The sequence below is a fragment of the Sorex araneus genome, chromosome X, assembly GCF_027595985.1.
Source record: "Sorex araneus isolate mSorAra2 chromosome X, mSorAra2.pri, whole genome shotgun sequence".
NCBI classification, from domain to species: Eukaryota; Metazoa; Chordata; class Mammalia; order Eulipotyphla; family Soricidae; genus Sorex; species Sorex araneus.
Window position 1 is genome coordinate 223,514,160 of NC_073313.1, and position 18,682 is coordinate 223,532,841.

The window sequence follows — 18,682 nt, forward strand, 5'->3', positions numbered from 1 at the left end:
ATAATGATGGTGGATAAGTAGCATAGTCATACGCTGAGTATGCATTCATTTAAAACATTCTAGAAAATTGCTCCTGGTCCCAGTCTATCTACCCCTAGGGGCTTGTTCCGTGCTTAAATTTTGACTAGTAGTGTCTAATGGGCCAGAGATTAAATTTTTAAACAGTTAAGAACTCTGCAAAGGAAAACACATCTGCAAAGGCACATTGAGTACTATAAGTTATTAGTATCTTATTTGTCACAAAGGGAAAGACTGAAGGTCTGCCACTGCTCTCAGGCAGTGATAATTTTCAACTTCTCTCCTAAAACCAACATGTTCAAGCAGGTAAGTTTGTCTTGTAAGTCCTTGTTTAAAGGCTTGATCTACTCCCCAAGGGGCCCCTTTTGCTTCAGATCCTCTGAGATCATCATGAAAATAACATATATTCCTGAGTTCCTGCAAGGCCCACTCAATCAGTGTCAGAATGTGAGGCTGTGAAATGAGTGTTTTCAAATTAGCTTGATTTTTTTTTTTATCTGTTTTTGCTCAGAGAGATAATAGAGGTCTCAAGGCACTTGCATGTGACCAAACTTTTGTTCAATCCTTGGTATTAAATATGGTTCCCTGAGCACTGAGCCAAGAATAAGCCCTGAGCACCAACTGGTGTGAATAAAACTCCCAGATCCCCCCTCCCCCAAAATACATTTTAGGGCAGAGAGATAGTATAGGAGGCAGTGTACTTGCTTTGCATGGGGCTGACCAGGTTTGATCCTAGACTCCTCCAACCTCACAACACAGCTAGGAGTGACCCCTGAGCACAGAATCAGGAATGATTTGAGGACAGCTGGACGTGCTTCCTTCCCAAGATTTATTTTTGTTACATGATTCATTAATAAATCAATATTTTATTAAAAATTATAAAATAAACTTTAATTCTACCTGAAAGTCTATGTTACATTAACACACATTTTCAACTCATTAACATAAATTGCAACATAAACCAAATAGTCATAAAACAATAGTAATTTTTTTAAAGTAAGTATATATATATATTTAGATGTAAACTCATTAATATATACATTTTACATGAGAGATACAAGAGTAAAATCTTGATACGCCAGTATAAAGCATGAGTCATAATTAGTTTAATGCCAATATTATTAGAATGTTTGGAGAAAACACTTTGAGAAGACACCTGTTTACATCAACATTAAAAGTTTGATATAATGTTATATGATGATATATATCATCATCATTTTGTTCACACATATATGATATGTAATTTCATATAGATGATGATATTATATATAATGATATATTTAATATTAACCACTAATCTCATTTTTGAAATGGTTTAATTTATTGATATTATATAAGCACAATAATAAAATGTTTATTAATGAAAATATCAAATATTATACATTATTTTTTTTAGTTTTTTCATACAGAAAATAATTAAAGTGATATGTCATTTTTTTCTTCCAACCACAGTCTATCTATAAAACATAGAACTAGGAAACGTGAACCTTAGATAGTTTTCATATTAGAGTATATGTTTCCACATGCGTATTTTCAGAGTCAAGTTTTTTTCTATTTTTATATACTAATGCTTAAATTTTGAAAATACTTGATTTGTCCCCAGTATTGTTAAAATTTAATAAGTAGGGATGTGACTCCATTGTAGAGAGCAAGGCACCCATGTATGAGATCCTGGGTTTAATCCCCTCTGATACCATAAAAAAATATATCTCTGTAGACATATATGTGTGTGTACAAAAATAGCTAAATATCTTTTCAACCACTTAATAATACTAATGATAGCTTTAACAGTATTTAACAACTTGGAAGTAAGAGAGATGGAAATTTTATCTTTATTTTTAGTCACTGCCACTATTCAACTACTTCAAAAACTATTAAACATTATGTGATTAAGATTAATTGTTTAATGAATAAATTGAGTTATAATCTGAACACTCTGTAGTTAATAAGTAAAAAATGTGCATGTAACTATCTCTTAAACGTAAAATTGGTGATATTTGTATTTCTATATACACATACAGTTTTACCTACCTTAACATAAAATTTTTTAAATTTTCTTTTTTTATCTTATAATTATGACCAAGTAATTATGCCCAGGAGTAGAAATATTACAGAGTCGGTCAACTCCCAAATATTAGGAGCATAGCTTTCATGGTCTTTCTGTGTTTAACCAAAGAACATTGCTCTATATTAAAATATAAAAAGGCTATAGGGAAGACAGAAAAGCAGGTACAAATACACAGCACTTCAAATACAAAGCAGTACAAATACAAGTTCAGAATTACCAGAAAGTTTTGGCTTATAAGTAATCCAGACTGACTTGGGGAACTGTAACAATGAGAGGTAAAATATAAGGGAAAGATTAAAGATAAACTTAACATCAAGTCTATTTTGGGTTTGTTTTCTTCATGTGGCTTAATAACACAATCATGCATATGTATTTTTCCCCAAAAAAACATGTTTTTTCAAAAACTTTTTTTTGAAACATGTTTCCTTCTCAGGTAGACAAAAAGGTTTTATAAACTTTAATATCTACATTATTTGTGTTTTAGGAAAAGAGTTAGATAGAAAACCTATCCTTATCTATGAAGATAGTTTCTATCACTGTAGCTCAGGAAAATAAAATTTGATCCCCCCTGAAACGATAACACAGTGTATGGAGTAATTAAAATTAAATATTAATATGCAAATGCTACATATAATAAACAATCAAATTCAGTCCTCCCAAAATTTGGGGGGGAAAAAAAGAACTACTTTCTACAGTTAAGAAGTCTATCTTCTAAAAATGTAAAATAAAAGGATAGGTGTATCATTAAGAAAAATAGTAAGGGGTTGGAGTGATAGTACAGCGGGTAGGGCGTTTGCCTTGCAGGCGGCCAACCTGGGTTCAATTCCCAGCATCCCATATGGGCCCCCGAGCACCTCCAGAAGTGATTCCTGAGTGCAGAGCCAGAGTCATCCCTGAGCATCGCCAGGTGTAGACCCACAAAGCCAAAAAAAAAAGTAGTAAAAACATAAATATGTTGTTAAATCATTACAAAACGAATGTCCATGCAACCATGACCTACATTGAGAAAGTATGTCAGGGCTTCCAAAGGCCCCTTCATCCCGATCTCCTGCCTATCCCCTCATTTAGGGACGGTTCTGATGTCCAATTCTGCTAGCTTGATTCTTGCATTCACTGAATATGAGAACTCAGCAGTGTGATACACTGAGGCTCAGAGTGTCAAATGAGGACACTGCATGAAATTTGGAGACAGTACAGTTAAGGCTCTTGCTCTGCGTGCAGCCAATCGATTGGTCCCAGCACCCCCAGTTTAGGGTTATTCTCTGGGTACAGCTCAAAAAATAGTGTGTGTGTGGGGGAGGAAGGGTATTTGTTTTGGTCTTCACAACCATATCTTCTGCCTCTGTTCTCATATTTCATTGTCACCATTGATTGGGACCCAGCAATTTTTTTTGGCAATTATTTCTCTAATTTGTGTTCATTATGTTTATACTTGATGCTGTTTCAAGGTCTCTGTGCCTTTGAACTTGCTGGGGAGTGCATGTACTTCCTGAGTCTGTAGACTGGTGCTTCAAGAACTGTGCATTTGTCTCTTTTCTTACGAGCCTCATGGTTTTCAATTCCTCCTTTGCCCCATCCAATGCAAAACCATCACTCTATAGTGTGAGTAAAAACATCTTGTAATGTGAGGCAGTGATTCCCTTAAACAGCGAGTTCCTTTCTAGGCCAGGAGTTAGGGCAGATATTAAATATATATATATATATTTTATATATATATATATATATATGCTTGTTTGTAGGGGTTTGGGGACATACTGGTAGTACCTGGGAGCTCAGGGCTTGTACTTACACAGGGGACCGTGCAGTGGTAGAGACTGAAGCCAGAGCTCCAATCTACGGGCACTGCCTCCCTCCCACACCCAGTTCTTCCGTGTGTATTGGCTTAGCATATGTCTCTCAGCAGGCACTTGGTTAGGGATAAATAGACAGCATCCAGGTACGAACATCTTGGGGAAAGTAGCACACAGCAACATGAACACCTCCAGACTTGGAACTGAGCGTGTTCTTTGACAGGAAACAAATACAGACACCAGGAGAACACAGAGTGCCTGAGAAGGAGATGAAAACCAGAGTAGGATGAGGGATGAAACGCACGCGGTGAGGTAGAAGCTGGAGAGGTGTTGCTTGGGTTTCTGGGCGCTTGGTGGTGTAAGGAACAACGCGGGCGGGGGTAGGGGGCGACCCTTGGCAGCACTGGGGCCCCGCCCCAGCCCGCCTTTCCAGACAGGACTTCTAGCTCTGTGTGGGAAGCGTGGCCCGTTCCAGCTTCTTTGCATTTTTTTTCCTGCCCCTAATTGTCTTCGCACAGCTTGTCTGCTTCTGAGTGTCGGTTTCCTGCAAGAAACGACACCTTGTTAGTAACCTGCTGATGTCCTGACCTTGGCACACAGGAAGGTGGCGCATTCAGCTCCTCCAAACTCCTACCCATCCATAGTATGTGAGTGGGAGTGGAGGGCGCTGAGGAGACACACAGAGCAGCCTTGTGTACTGTAAATAATGTTGCAAAGACTATAGGGATGTATGTGCTTTTGAGTTAGTGTTATGTCTTTTTTAGAAAAACATCCTTATTTTTCTCTGCCACTTTCAAAGTGGGTTGATTTTTAAGTTGGGGTTATCTGAGTTATTTGGATATTTTAGATAATAACATTTACTAGATATACGATTTGCAAATGTCCTCTCCCGTTCTGTAGGATGCCCTTTATTTTAATGATTTCTTCATTAAAGCTTTTCAGTTTGATGCAATCCCACTTATTTTTTCTTGCGTTGCAATTTTTGTTTGGGGGGGGTCGGATGAAGAAAAACAACACAGGTCCAATATCAATTTTCTTGCAGAGAGTATAAGATTTCAGGCTACATGCAAGTCTTTGACACAATTTAAGTAAACTTCAATATATTGTGTAATATATTGTGTAAAATAGCCAGTCTGCTTTTTTCTTTTGCAAAACTATCCAGTTTTCCCATACCAAATATTAAAAAGACTACAATTTCCTCATTGTATTTCCTTGCATTTTTATTATAAATCAATTGATCATAGACATGTGGTCTTATTTTTAGGTTATTTATTCTGTTCCATTGATTCAGGTCTCTAGGTTTTTGTTTTGTTCTTTAGGCCATACTTTAGGCTCAAGTCTTACTCCTGGCGCTGTGCTCAGGGGCCATTCTTGGCAGAGCTCAGGGGACCAGATGAGTTGCCAGGGGTCAAACCAGGTCAGTAGCATGCAAGGCAAGTTCTTTATCCACTTTTTACTATTGCTCTGCACCAGACCCCATTTCTATTTTAAAAAAAATGAATATCATATCATTTTCATTACTGCAATCTTTATGTTATAGCTTGAAATCAGGAAGTGTAATGCTTTTTAACTTCAAGATTTCTTTGGCTACTCTGAACCTTTTATTTTTACATGCAATTTTCAGGATTGTTTATCCTATTTCTTTGACAAATATCATTGGAATTTTTATAAGTGAATTACTATACTGTGTTGGGAGCCAGGAGCACAGCTGGATGTGGCCACAAACCATTCCCACACAATCCCTGCCCCCAGCCCCAAGTACTGTGCTGAGTGATGGTGGAGGGAAGTGGATACTGGTGGAGATTGTGGTGTTGGGATGTTGTAGGTATGAAACCCTATTATTAACAGTATTATAAATCACAGTACTTCAAATTAAAATTTTTTTTTCAGAATCCCTATAAATTGCCTTGGGGAAAAAAGAGAACATTTTAACAATGTAATTCTGCTAATGCATGATTATAGAAAGTATTTTCATTTCCTTATGTCTTCAATTTTTTTCACTAATGTCATAAAATTTTAATTGTACAATTCCATATCCTTGGTTAAATTTATTTCTAGGTATATTATTTGAACACTATTGTATACTTCTATTTACCCATCTTACAGAATGTTTCTTGGTATTAGAAACAATTTTTTGCATATTGATTTTATATTCTAAAAACTTTACTGAATTTCCTTATTAGTGATAATAGTTTTGTGAATAAGTCTTAAAGTTTTCTATGTATAAAATGTTGCAAACTAACAAACCAATAAATGGGGGTAAAGTGTGGAAACAAAATGTCTTAGAAATACTTTTAAACTATAAAAACAAATATCACTTTTAAAAGTGACAGTTTTTCTCGTTCCTTTCTAATTTAGACATTTTTACTTATTTTTCTTGCCTAATTGCTCTGGCTAGGACTTCCAGTACTATGATGAAAAAGTGTATAGATAGTGGGCATACTTAATTTGTTCTTGATCTTAGAAAAAGATTGTTTCAAATTTTTGTTTGTGTTTCAAACAAGTAGAAAAGGTACAATTTTTTCTAAGTTGTACTTAATTTTAAGGTACAATTTAATTTTATTTTGAACTGCTTTCAAAGCAGGATGTTTGTTCAAAATATCACTTTTTTCTCCTCGATTTTCAAAATACAAATGTTTTTGCGGATTTTTTTTCAATTAAAAACGTATGAAGAAAAATATTTATAATATTGCACACAGACATGGCTACTTTCAATGTTTGGCAAATTTTTCTTCTATATTTATTTAGGTATAGAGATTGCATATTATTTTGACCAACAATATTGTATCATGAGCATTTTCCAATATCATTAAATAGTAACTATATTTTATCATACAGATGTGCTATATATAGTTCAGCTTACCAATCAGTTCTTTATTTTGTATGTTTTAGTGTTTCATATTTATAAACAATGTGATAATACTCTCTTCTAACATGTTTAAAATCGGGGGCTGGAGCGATAATACAGCAGGTAGGGCATTTGCCATGCACGCGGCCGACCTGGGTTTGATTTCCAGCATCCCATATGGTCCCCTGAGCACTGCCAGGAATAATTCCTGAGTGCAAAGCCAGGAGTGGCCCCTGTGCATCGCCGGGTGTGACCCAAAAAACAATAAATAAATAAATAGATAAATAAATAAAATGTTTAAAATCATAATATCCTAGAAGTAAATCTGTTGAGTCAGAGGCTCCTGAGAGAGTTCAAAATGCCAGAGCATGTGCTTTGCATATGTGAGGCCCAGGCTTAATCTCTGGCACTGAATGATCCCCAAAGTACCACTGGGAGCTACCCCAAGCACTTTTGGGTGTGACCTCAAAACACAAAACAAACAAAAATCTGTTGGAGCAAACTGGACCCTTTGAAATGATTTATTTTGTCAAATTACCCTTCTCCTTTTACCAGCAATCCCAGCAGGGTGATTTGGAAAATTTACTTAAGGAATATATTTTGTGGTTAGAAAAAATAGCCACTGTTAGAGGTTATCTTTGCAATAGGAAACAAAAGAAGCACAGCAATTGATTAAAAAAAAAAAAGTCAAGGTATGGGATAGCAGAAGTGTTATATACATAACACATACTTTGCACAAGCTCGGGACCCAGGTTCAATACCCAGCACTACATGGTCCCCGGAGCCTGCATCCTTATGCCTTAGCATCAGATTGGTCAAGCATTTCCAAATCACAGGGAGTGGCCCTTGTGTCCCTATTTGGGAAGCCCTCCCCCCCTACAAAAAGAAAAATTTCTACTTCTCTTTATACTTGCTACTTCTAGCCAGTTTATGAGTCATGAAGCATTAACGAGGACAAGCACAGCAATGGATTCTAAACTAAAAGATGCCACTTGGCAATTATGTGAACAGAGACATGTTTGCTTTTACCTTGCTTTCAAGAGTTTTATGGCTCTAATTATATCATACGTACACTGTACTTTCAAAGTGTTTATGATTAGTAATGAGCTGAAACAATTAGTCAATCAATAATATTAACACATTCAATTTCTTAGGTTGAAACTGGTATGGAGAATGCACTTGGAGTTGGTGGTTTATAATCCATCCTACTGTTCCTTTTCCTGATATATACCTGCACATGATACTCATGCTATCTCTCCCAATCCAACTAAGAGAAAGCATGCATTCTTGAGTGAAGCGCACTTGCAGTATTTCTCTGCCTTCTTTCGTCAGCTCTGTCCTTTCCATCCCTACCTAACTTCTCTTCCAGGTCAAGAGCATGATTTTTTTGGTTAGCTTAGAGGAATTTACATGAGAATGAGCTCTTATGCCACTTTTTTTTTTCCTTCCTCAGTGGAGGCACATATTTGAGTACTCTTTCTAAACTTTATTTTCACATGCTCCAGAATTGTTATGCCCACTTTAGCCAGCTTCTCACAAGAGCATTTAACATCTTTTGTTCCTCACTGTCCCCACTCCTATGCAACTCTTGCCCATCTACTTTAAGAAAAGCTCTCTCCCTGTTCCTATTTTCTTTTTGCTTCTGAGCTAGGAAAAAACCTCCATACCTGGGGGATTTTGGACTGACAAGCACATATCTTTGTCAAGGGGGGAAAAATACCCCACCTTATCCACCATCATGAGGAATGGCTAAAAGGGGTCCTCTACCAAGTTAGTCTTTTGCCTGAAGAACATAAACTTGGAGATGAGAGAGGCAGGGGAGGTGAGGATAGACTGTCACAAAGAATAGTGTCGACACAGTGATGAGGAAGAAGAAAGCCAAGAATGAAGTAAGCAAATGAGAGGTGGTTTGGATGAATTTCAGATACAGTGAACAGAGCATTTGTCCCTCGAGCTCTGAGTTGCTTTGTGTTAGTTGAGATTTACCAATGACCAGTATCTTCGTCCTAAGACTGCAATTACCACAAATATCGGAGACTGGGTAGCTTAAACATTACACATTTCTTCAAGTCTGAAGTCTGGGTAGTCCAAGATCAAGGCATGGAAAGATGATCTGGTGCTTGGTAAAGTCCATTTCCTAGTCTGAGACCATCTTTCCATTGCATTCTCATTTGCTGAAAGGGATACATATACTCTCTGGGAGTCTTTTTCTTGAATTCCATGTCATAGCTTTACTCTCTCAACTGAATCGCTTTCTACAGACACAGATATCTCCTGTTACCAGCACTCTGGAAGTGAGTATCTCAATACAGGAATTTCTGAAGGACACACAGACCTTCAGCTCCCACCAGCTAGGAATGCAACGAGGGTGATCAGTGTTGTGGAGACATGGAATGGTATTTTGGAAACAGTTTCCTACACAACTCAGGTCTAGTGGATCCAAAGAAATGTGGAAAAGTGGGAAGAGAAGATAGTGCAGCTAATCTGCAACCCTGTAGCTAAAGAGAGAGTATAACTGAGGAAAAAAACAGACTAAGGGTTAAAAACATCCTGTGAGATACTACAACCAGTAGGGTAAACTTGTTTTACACACGGCCAGCCCAGGCTCAATCCTGAATATTGCCAGGAGTGACCCCTGAGCACAGAATCTGAGTACCGCTTGCTGTGCTCCCAAAAATAAATAAATAAATAAATAAATAAATAAATAAATAAATAAATAAATAAATAAATAAAACACAACAGAAAAATGTCTGGAAATTCTCTTGAAATAGGATTTTCAAAAGTTTCTATTTATATTCTCTTAATACAAACTTTAACAAATCTCAAATATTATTCTTCATTCTACTAAATGGTTGTTTAATTTCCTCTTTTATTAATAATTTCCTGCCCGTTTTTTGGGAGGGAGGTTCATCCAGCAGTGCTCAGGGCTTACTCCTAGCTCTACACTCAGGGGTCACTCCTGGCAAGTTCAGGGGATCACATGGTTTGCTGGGGATAGCACTTGAGTCAGCAGTGTGCAAGGCAAACACCCTATTTCTGACTTTCCCCCTGCTTTTTATATAACCGATGAATGATACAAATTTTCTTACCTATATAAATCAATTGGATTAGACAAACTCCTAAGATCCTACCTAGCCCTCCCTGAAGTCTACAATCTCCATAAATGATTTTTACGTTCATTTATGGAGCCATTCCTAGAAATTTATCTAAATGGTTTCTAAATAAACAATTGAAAACTAAACTACTTTTTGTCAAATTCTGGAAGTGTATCTGAATATACTCTAATTAGAAAAATGACATTGAACTAGGTAAAATGTCATAATACTTAACATCCATAACAACTAAAATTCTGGTATCTATTAAAGTACAATAAAATACAATTGATGAAAATTTATTTACTTTTTAAAAGAGCAGGCATTTTTAAGTTTATGGTTTTGAAATTTTCAGTTATAGTTATTCCTATTAGCTTATCTTTAGAAATGTGTTATACTATCCATATTCAAAATATTCATTTTTCTGTAAATTAAAAATATAAGTTGCAATACACACAAAAAGTTTTAAATTTTATATTATAAAGTAAGAGAAACTTAAATTATATTTCTGGTAATATGAATATTGTTCATGACTCAGTTAATTGTAGGGCCACTACCACAAAGTGTGGAAAATTCGTTAAGAATAGAATTGTTCTGAGGCAATAATGGGAGAACAGGAGGACAGAATTATACTGTATCTCAGAACTTGTAGGTCAGAAGCCATAATGTTTTTTTCTCTCCTTTAAGAACATTTTAGATCCATGATAGATTCTTTTGTTTCGAATCACCGGAGCGTATTATAGTTCTGAAAGTAATAAATTAATGTTCTTTCAGTGAAATTTTCACTTAAATGTTAGAATCATTACCAACTTTATACAATGCATTTAAAAAAAAAACACAAAGTTACTTTTCACTTTCATATTATAAAAATGGCTTTTTTAAAAACAAAAATTCCTTGGGGTGGAGAGACAGTACAGAAGACAGGGCATTTGCCTTGCAAGCAGATGACCTGGGTTTGATTCACGGCACCCTATATGGTCCCCTGAGCCTTGCCAGGAGTGAGTCCTGAGCACAGAGCCAGGAGTAAGTCCTGAGGGAGCACAGCTGGGTAAGGCCCCAAAGCCAAAAACCCAAATTAAAACAAACAAAACCCCAAGTTTCTTTATATTTGCAAATGCACTGATCATTGAAGTATTTTTAATGTGCAAATCATGTTAAACATATATTTGTTGAAGTCAAAAGAAGTTTAAGACACAGATTGAAATTCAGAATAACTGACACCATAATCCTTACCTTATTATAAGATAGAACAAACACTTTGCTTTAACAAATCACCAAGGCCTTTGTCATGGAAGGAGGGAGAGATTGGGATGGGGGGAGAGAACGAATGAAGAGATGGGGTGGGGGGAGATGAGAGAGAGCTGGAGAGGTGGCAAGGTAATGAATTAGGAGGTCCCCTGCAAACCAATGCTTCTTTATCTTGTGAGTGCCTTAATTCTCTCTTTTCTTTCTTTTTTCTTTCTGGGTCATACCCGGCAATGCACAGGGGTTACTTCTGTCTCATGCACTCAGGAATTACTCCTACCGGTGCTTGGGGGACCATATGGAATGCTGGGAATCAAACCTGGGTCTGCTGCGTGCAAGGCAAACGCCCTACCCGCTGTACTATCACTTCAGTCCCTCATTTCTCTTTTTGAGAAGCCATATTGACCACAATCTTCATACAGGCCTCCAGAATTGGATGCCTAAAGGCTTAAAATGTTATCTTTCCTTCATTTTTCTTTCTACCTACTCCAGTACTACAAAGTAAAGGTAAAGCAAGCCAGCCGAACGTGTTATTTTTAATGTGGGGAAGAATATACTATCTAAATATAATCAGAAAACAAAGGAGAGATTTCAGGGCTGAATTGTAGAATTTGTCAGGTATAATCTGAAGACAAAATATCTCCAGGACACATTTCCTTTTCGGCATCCTGTTCAGTGCTGGAAAGACAGATACAAGCCAGGGAAGAGGACTTCATGGCCTGCCTTTCAACTCTCTAACAGTTTTACTGGAAGGCTCAACAGACAAGTAAAGCTATTTATTTCTCGACTCACAAATCATTATGGAATATCTTTATGGAAGCAAGTTGTTTTTTCTCTTCAGACAAATGTTTGGAAAACATCAGGATTCCAGAGAGGAATGCAGGCAAATACTTTGCAGATTTCATTGCTTGAAAATTTGTGACCCTTTAACTTTACAAGAAACTGTCGATGTTTTTGTGTAACAACCTAAGTTCACAGCTCAAGCCTTTATCAGGCCAAGACAAACGTCCAGCAATGATCTTTTTAGTGAAAGAATTAAGCATTCGAATTCATTTGAAATAACCAACACCAATGCTCCAGAGAGAACCTTTCACAGACACCGGAGGAAAGTTTGAGTTTGGCACTACTCATTCCTAGAACGTGTTTTTGCAAAAAAGGTTCAGTGGTTTAATAAGGTCGTTTTCTTTCAATGTTATCATCTCATCCATTGCTGCAACAGAAGACGTGGTCTAAAGAATTTCTCATCTCAAAGAATGCCTTGTCTCCCCATTAGCAAAGTAGGCACACTCTGGGAGGCCGGCCAGAATGTGGGAATGGCTGCCTATAAAACAGGATTTTTATATGTATGTTACAACGGGATTCTACCTGTAATTGCACTCGTTTTTTTTTTTTAAATTTACTAAATGTTCCACTGTACCAGGGCACAAAGCTAAAAACTAGGGAACTCTTTCATTTTCCCATTTCTGCAAAGCATGGGGGGGGAACAAATGAGACTGCCAACTTTCCCATTTATCTTGGCAAGCGTTGAACTAAATTTTTGAAGGCCTTTTAATACTTTCTTGGGTTAGCAAAGTTGATGCACATGGAACTCAAAAATTCCATAGTGTGCCATAGGCACTCTCCGGGTTGAACGTCTATCCGCCCCCCTCGGGGGGCTAGACGAGCGCGGTCGCTTTTTTCCCCAGAGCACGAAAGCAGACGGACCCGGGTACCGAAGGAAAAGGACACGCAGGGTTTCAAGGAGGCCGGCGAAAGTGGGAATGAAATTCCCCGGCAAGCCCGACAGCCGTCGGAGGCGCAACTTCGGGGGTGTGGGCGCCCCAGCCTCCCCTCCCCCCAGTTGCCCGCCCGCGCGGGGGCGGCGGCGGGGTGGGCGGGCGAACGGGAGATTCTCCTTTTGAACCGGCCCTTTTCCTGCCCGCGCCGCGCACCTGCCGCCCACCCCGCCCCCAGCCCCCCTCCGTGCGCTCTCAGCCAGTTTCCCGCCCCGCCCGCCGCCCGGGCCGGCGGGGCCAGGGGCGCACCTGGCCTGGCCCCAGCCCCGGAGCCCGCGGGGGCGGGGGCGAGCACCGGCGCCCAGAGGAGTGGGTCGGGCGCGCTCGCTCGCTTTTTTTTTTCTCATTTGAAAGTCAACCTCCCCGGGGATGTTGGATTTGGCTTGGCTCTGCTCTTGGAAAGCCTCTCCCGGGGAACGCGCAAACCTCCCCGCTCCGCTCGGCAGCTGGAGAAGCAGGCCCCAGGCGGCGACGCCCCCGCCCCTCGCCCGGAGCTGGCCTCGCGGGAGCCGCCCCCTCCGCCGGGCGCCCACGGGGTTCCTCCCCAGCTGCCGTGTGAATGGGGCTGCACAACCCCCCCACCCCCGCCCTCCCCGGGGGTGGTGGGGAGGGGAAGGCGGAGGGGGAGGGACAGGGGGCGGGGGAGGAGGAGGAGGAGGAGGGGGAGGACGGGGTGGGGGCTCACTCCCGGCGACCGCCGCCCCCGCCCCCGCCCCGCGGCGGCCCACGCCGGCTCCTGCGTCACTCGGCCGCGCGGGGGCGGGAGCCGCAGCGGCGAATGGAGCAAGAGCGGAATCTCCCAATGTGACAGCGCGCGGGGGGTGGAGGCGGCGGAGGCGCGCGGGCGGCGGGGGAGGGGGAGGGTGCAGCGCGCGGGGCGGGGCGGGGAGGGGGCGGGGGGAGGCCGCGGCGGGGGAGGCGCCGCCGCCGCCGCCGCCCGCGCGCTCCAGCCCTGAGGAGCTGCTGCCGCCGCCGCCGCCGCCGCGCGGCCGAGGGAGCGCCGTCGGGGCTGGCGGGCGGGAAGCAGCGACGGGCTGGAGCTGGAGGAGGAGGAGGGGGGTAGCCGCGAGAGAGAGAGGAGAGAGAGAGAGAGGAGCGAGAGCGCGCCCACCACCTTCCCTCCCCCCTCTCTCGATGGGCGCGGGGGCGTCCCGGCCGCCGCAGCCGCCGCCGCCTGAGGAGGGAGAGCCGGGGGCCGTCACTTCGGAGTTGGGGCTGAGCCGTCCGCGGGGGAGAGCGCGCCCAGACCGCTGCAGCCGCTGGCCTCGTACGTAGCGCCTCGCCGGCCGCGCCCGGGACAACTTGGGGCGGCCGAGTGGCCGGGGCACGGCGCGGGAGTGCGTGTGCGTGTGCGTGTGTGTGTGCGTGTGTGTGCGTGTGCGTGTGTGTGTGTGTGTGTGTGTGTGTGTGTGTTGGGGCGGGAGGGCTCGGGCGTCCGGGGCCGCGCGGGGCCGGGCGCTCTGCAGCCGCCGGAAGGAGCGGGCGGCCGCGGGCTGCTGTGGGCGATTCCCGGAGCACTTGGCTTGGCCGGGGCAGCGAGAGGAGAGGGCGAGCCAGCCGCGGGCCTGGCCGTGTGCGTGCGCCCTCCGCCGGGTCCGTGCTCTGCACCGGGGGCTGGGGGTGCGCCGAGCGGCGGGGTGGCGAGGTTTGTGTGCGCGAGTGTGCGTGTGTGTGTGTGTGTGTGTGTGTGTGTGTGTGCACGCGCGGGGCGTCGTGCACCTCGGGAGGTTTTTGCAAAGCCACCTTTCCCCCGCCCCCCCCAGGGGCAGGATCTTTTTGTTGGTTTTGTGTGTACTTTATGAAAAGTGCTGCCCTGCAATTCTTGAATCTTTTTTTTTTTCCGCTCTGGTCATTTTCAGCCTTCCGAATGTAGGGTGTGTGTGTGTGTGTGAGAGAGAGCGAGCGAGCGAGAGATTTGTGTTTTTCTTTCCAAAAAAAAAAAAAAAGCGGAAGGAGAGTTTTGCTCGGAAAGTCGCTTGCAGAAACTTGGCACCGAGGTGCGAGGGAGCTTGAGACTCGTTGTGCCCGCTGAGGCCGAGCGTGGAATTTGCAGCCACATGTGGGACTTAGGAGCCATGGATGCAGAGGTGTGTGACCTTATTCGGGGAGGAAAGCGTCCGAGTCCTACCAGGGGGCTGCGGTCTGCCACCCCAGGCTTTCCTCGGGCTCGGGACCCGGAGCCCAGGGCTTGGAGGAAGCCCGCGTAGTACTGGATGTGTTAAACGTGTTGAGGGAAAGGCTGAGTTGCACTGTGCATTGCTGGGTTCCGCGGACCAAGTTTTGCTGCAAGGTGATCCGAAGGCAGAAGCCGTGACCGGCTTTTACACTTCTCTCTCACCGGGTGAGGCCGGCTTCAGGTAGCTGTCCATTTAAAATGTCACCGGGAAGAGAGGATTTGGAGTAACTTGTCAGTGCCAATTGGTTAGCCCGGGACTTGTCTGCAGACTGAAGGAGTGCAAAGATCAGAAGTTGAGAGGGAAATTCTCAGATTCTTGTTTAAAAATATTTTGGCAGTTCCGAGAGATAGTAGATTGCATAGGAATAGAGGAACGGAATTTAAAATAGATTAGTCACGTAGGAAATGCTTAACTGTTTTGTTAGGGAAGTGTGCACACAGTGAATTACCTTCTTAGGTTTTCACTTTTTTTTTTGAAAAATTTCCCCTGTAAGACATACCAAATTATGACATGTCATAATTTATGTGTGGGTTTTGAGAAGAAATATTGAATGAAAGGATGCATAGGATTTACTTTCTCTGTTTTGGGTGGAGGCTGAAAGCTTTCTGAAGACTTTAAAAAGCTGCTTTTAATCTAATCTAAGTCCAGTAAAAGTGACATTTAGAATCAAGGATATCTAACCCTTTTTTCTTCCATTTTCCAGTATTATGTGGAACCTTTAATGTTATCCTTTTGCTAAGTTTTAAAGATTGTATTATCCTTATATTCAGATATTGACGTGAATACAAGGATTCTCTTGCGTTTATAGGTACCTAACATGGTCTCTTTATTCCTCTTTGACCATTAACTATTGGAAAATTATGTCTGGGAAGAAAATAATTCAAAGCACCATCAAAAGGTTTCTTGTTGCAATTGTATTACAAAAGTTAATATGCCATCCTGGCATTAAATTTTTTTTTCCTTGGTTCTGATGATTTCTTGAGAGAGGTGAATGTGTTAACAGTGTTGAGGTATTGTAGGCTTTAAAATACTTTCTCCTGATTGCTGATGTGGATATAATTAAAATGGCAAAAAAGAAATCTTAGGAATGCTGTAGTTTATGTAAGAAAATTTAGTGAGTTTACATGTCTAAAATATTTATTTAATAAGTATGTTGCATCATTTTTAGAGTCACTACTAAAATCAGCTATGTTTACAATTTTCCTTTTGTGTGACTAGTAAATAACATCAGTTGCTCAGTAGGAAAGTGAGTAGATTTTATGTGTTTTGTAGAGAATTACTTAAGATATTAGGCATTTTGATCACCTATTAGGAACATTGGTTCTTAAAATTGGAGGGGTTGTATTGTGGATACAGTGAGAGAATAATTACTTCGATTATATAGTGGGAGAGGGAGATTTGAGGAATTTATGAACTCGCGTATTTATTATGATATATGGCTAGGTGGAACTAAGTGTGTCAGGTTTTTGTGTCTGTTGAGTTTGACTCTGTCCTAAGATTTAAGCCTCATCTATTCAATTACAGTCTATTTGGTATTGTTGGTGTTGTTTATGTGTGTTATTGAAAACTAGAACTGGAAAATTTATCTTTAACTATGAAACTGTACTATGGAACCATGATATATGGAAATGATCGTTTTGTAATATGTTTTGCATATTTAAGATCCTGCTCATTTATCAACTACTTTATGCATGTTTCATTGTGAAGTTTATTAAATAAATATATGAAGGGATAAACAATAGCCACTAGAGATGAGTTATTAGACCATTTGATTTGAACTTAGTTTTTAGCTTACCTATTTCTTCCATCTCTTTCAATAGAACAAAAAATGGTTCACTTATATTAAATTCAGTCTGATCTGATGTATTCAATAACTAGGACCGTGGTAACATATACTCTCTTAACCTTAATGGAACGAGTGGGGAATGAGAGAAGTTGATGTTGGGAAAAATTAGTAGTCTACGTCTTGGCAGAATATCACAGCTAAAACATATTACTAAGCTTTCAAATAGTTTGTCATTTTCCCACATGTTGTATTTAGGGGGGTTGCATGTTAATATGCACAGTGTGTTAATTTAATAATTCTTGAAGAGAAATTTTAGAAGAATTTTTATACTAAAAATTCAGCGGACGCTTGATGTGTGTTAAATAGTTATTGAAGCCATATGACATTTCTGCCCCATGACAGAAGATAATAGTATTTACATATTGGTATCAGTTAATATTGTAAAATCTGCTTTCCTTTTAGAATTCATTTTTTATTGAGGTGACATTTGTTTATAAGCGTGTAGAAGATTGGATGTTTTAGTGGTACAGTATTTCCGACATGTCTTCCACCAGCAGAGCCAGTATACCTCTACCACGGTACATTCGACCCTTTCAGCGGCACCCCCCTCACCCTTGCCCAAATTCAGTTCTGTTATCAAATGTCAGGGTGAGATTGATTTACCTTTATCTAATTTTGATAAATGTAAACTTACACATTGGATTCTTTCATTAAAATCTAAGAGGCGCTGTAAGATCCCCCCCTCCTTCCCCCCCATCCCACCTTCATTTAGAATTCAGAAAAGCTATAGGGGAGAACATTTTAATTTCCCAAATTACCAGTAATTCATTAGAAACTAATGTTTAATTCATGGCTATGACAATATTGAGATCCCAAAATACCTTGACTTACGCTGTAGTTCTGGCTGCTTACCGGTGAATGGATCTAGGTAAGTCATTTGGTACTTGGTACATATACACATACACAGGTAGAGGCTACCCGGTCACAATCTTAATCCATGAAACAAATAAACAATGCTTAGACAATGCTTAATTACTCTAGCTTGAGTTTTAGGAGTAGGACAGAGTCAGAATACATTTCCGAGGCTTATTAAGGCTCATTTTTCCCTAAGCCAAAATTGGTTTCTCATAAACCTTTTCGTTTTCAACCTATAATAAATAGTCAGGCTCCACTCTCCCTAACTTGGCAGTGCTTCAGAGGCTTCCAAGGTAGTCTTTGCCCTCAGATTCCCAGTTTCTTCTTTGCCTTTTCCCATCCCTATCTTTCATTCCCTTAGTGTACACAGGATCTCACAACAATCTGGTGGAACTAATTCACCTTAATCTGCAAATGACTCATGAGCTCTTAACCCTTCCCAGGTTCTTTTTTTTTCCACATTTCTTGTAAGTCTGTGAGAGGTGGCTGTTAGCTTAGATAATTTTAAAGTAAAAATTTCAGTGTGTGCTAGGGGGAAGGAATTTATAGTCCTCTGCATAAATAAGTCAGATGTTACTGGGATTTTAGCCCTGCTTTCGCCCTCATTTCTGGAGAAGCCTGTCTTGTTTGAAGTGCCCTAGACATTGTGCACACACCATATGTACATATGTGTATGTATGTATTTATGCATCTTGATCATGAAAAGGAGGATTCAATAGATTCATAGTTATGAATTTATTGGAATGTAAGTAATTTTATAAGATTAACTTATAATTTTTACTGTTCCAATTTTTAAAAATTGGTGAAAGAGCTAAGGTGTTTTTTTTTTTTGTGTGTGTGTGTGTGTGTGTTTTTGCTTTTTGGGTCACACTCGGCAATGCACAGGGGTTATTCCTGGCTGTGCACTCGGGAATTACTCCTGGCAGTGCGCAGGGGACCATATGGGATGCTGGGAGTAGAATCCGGGT

At 41.0% G+C, this 18,682-nt stretch overlaps 1 protein-coding gene across 4 annotated transcripts in view; it reads left to right on the top strand.

Annotated features, from left to right (window-relative positions):
• The first annotated feature begins 13,859 nt into the window (after nt 1-13,859).
• The window catches only part of NAB1 (NGFI-A binding protein 1), a 49,013-nt gene continuing 44,190 nt past the window's right edge, over nt 13,860-18,682 (top strand). For 2 of the 4 annotated variants that reach the window (XM_055120869.1, XM_055120870.1), the window contains exon 1: nt 14,254-14,923. In XM_055120869.1, coding sequence (XP_054976844.1) covers nt 14,894-14,923 — 30 coding nt within the window. In that variant the 5' untranslated portion in view covers nt 14,254-14,893. Of the gene's footprint in view, nt 14,104-14,253; nt 14,924-18,682 lie in introns of those variants that run through there. The other 2 variants (XM_055120872.1, XM_055120871.1) reach the window with 2 other exon arrangements.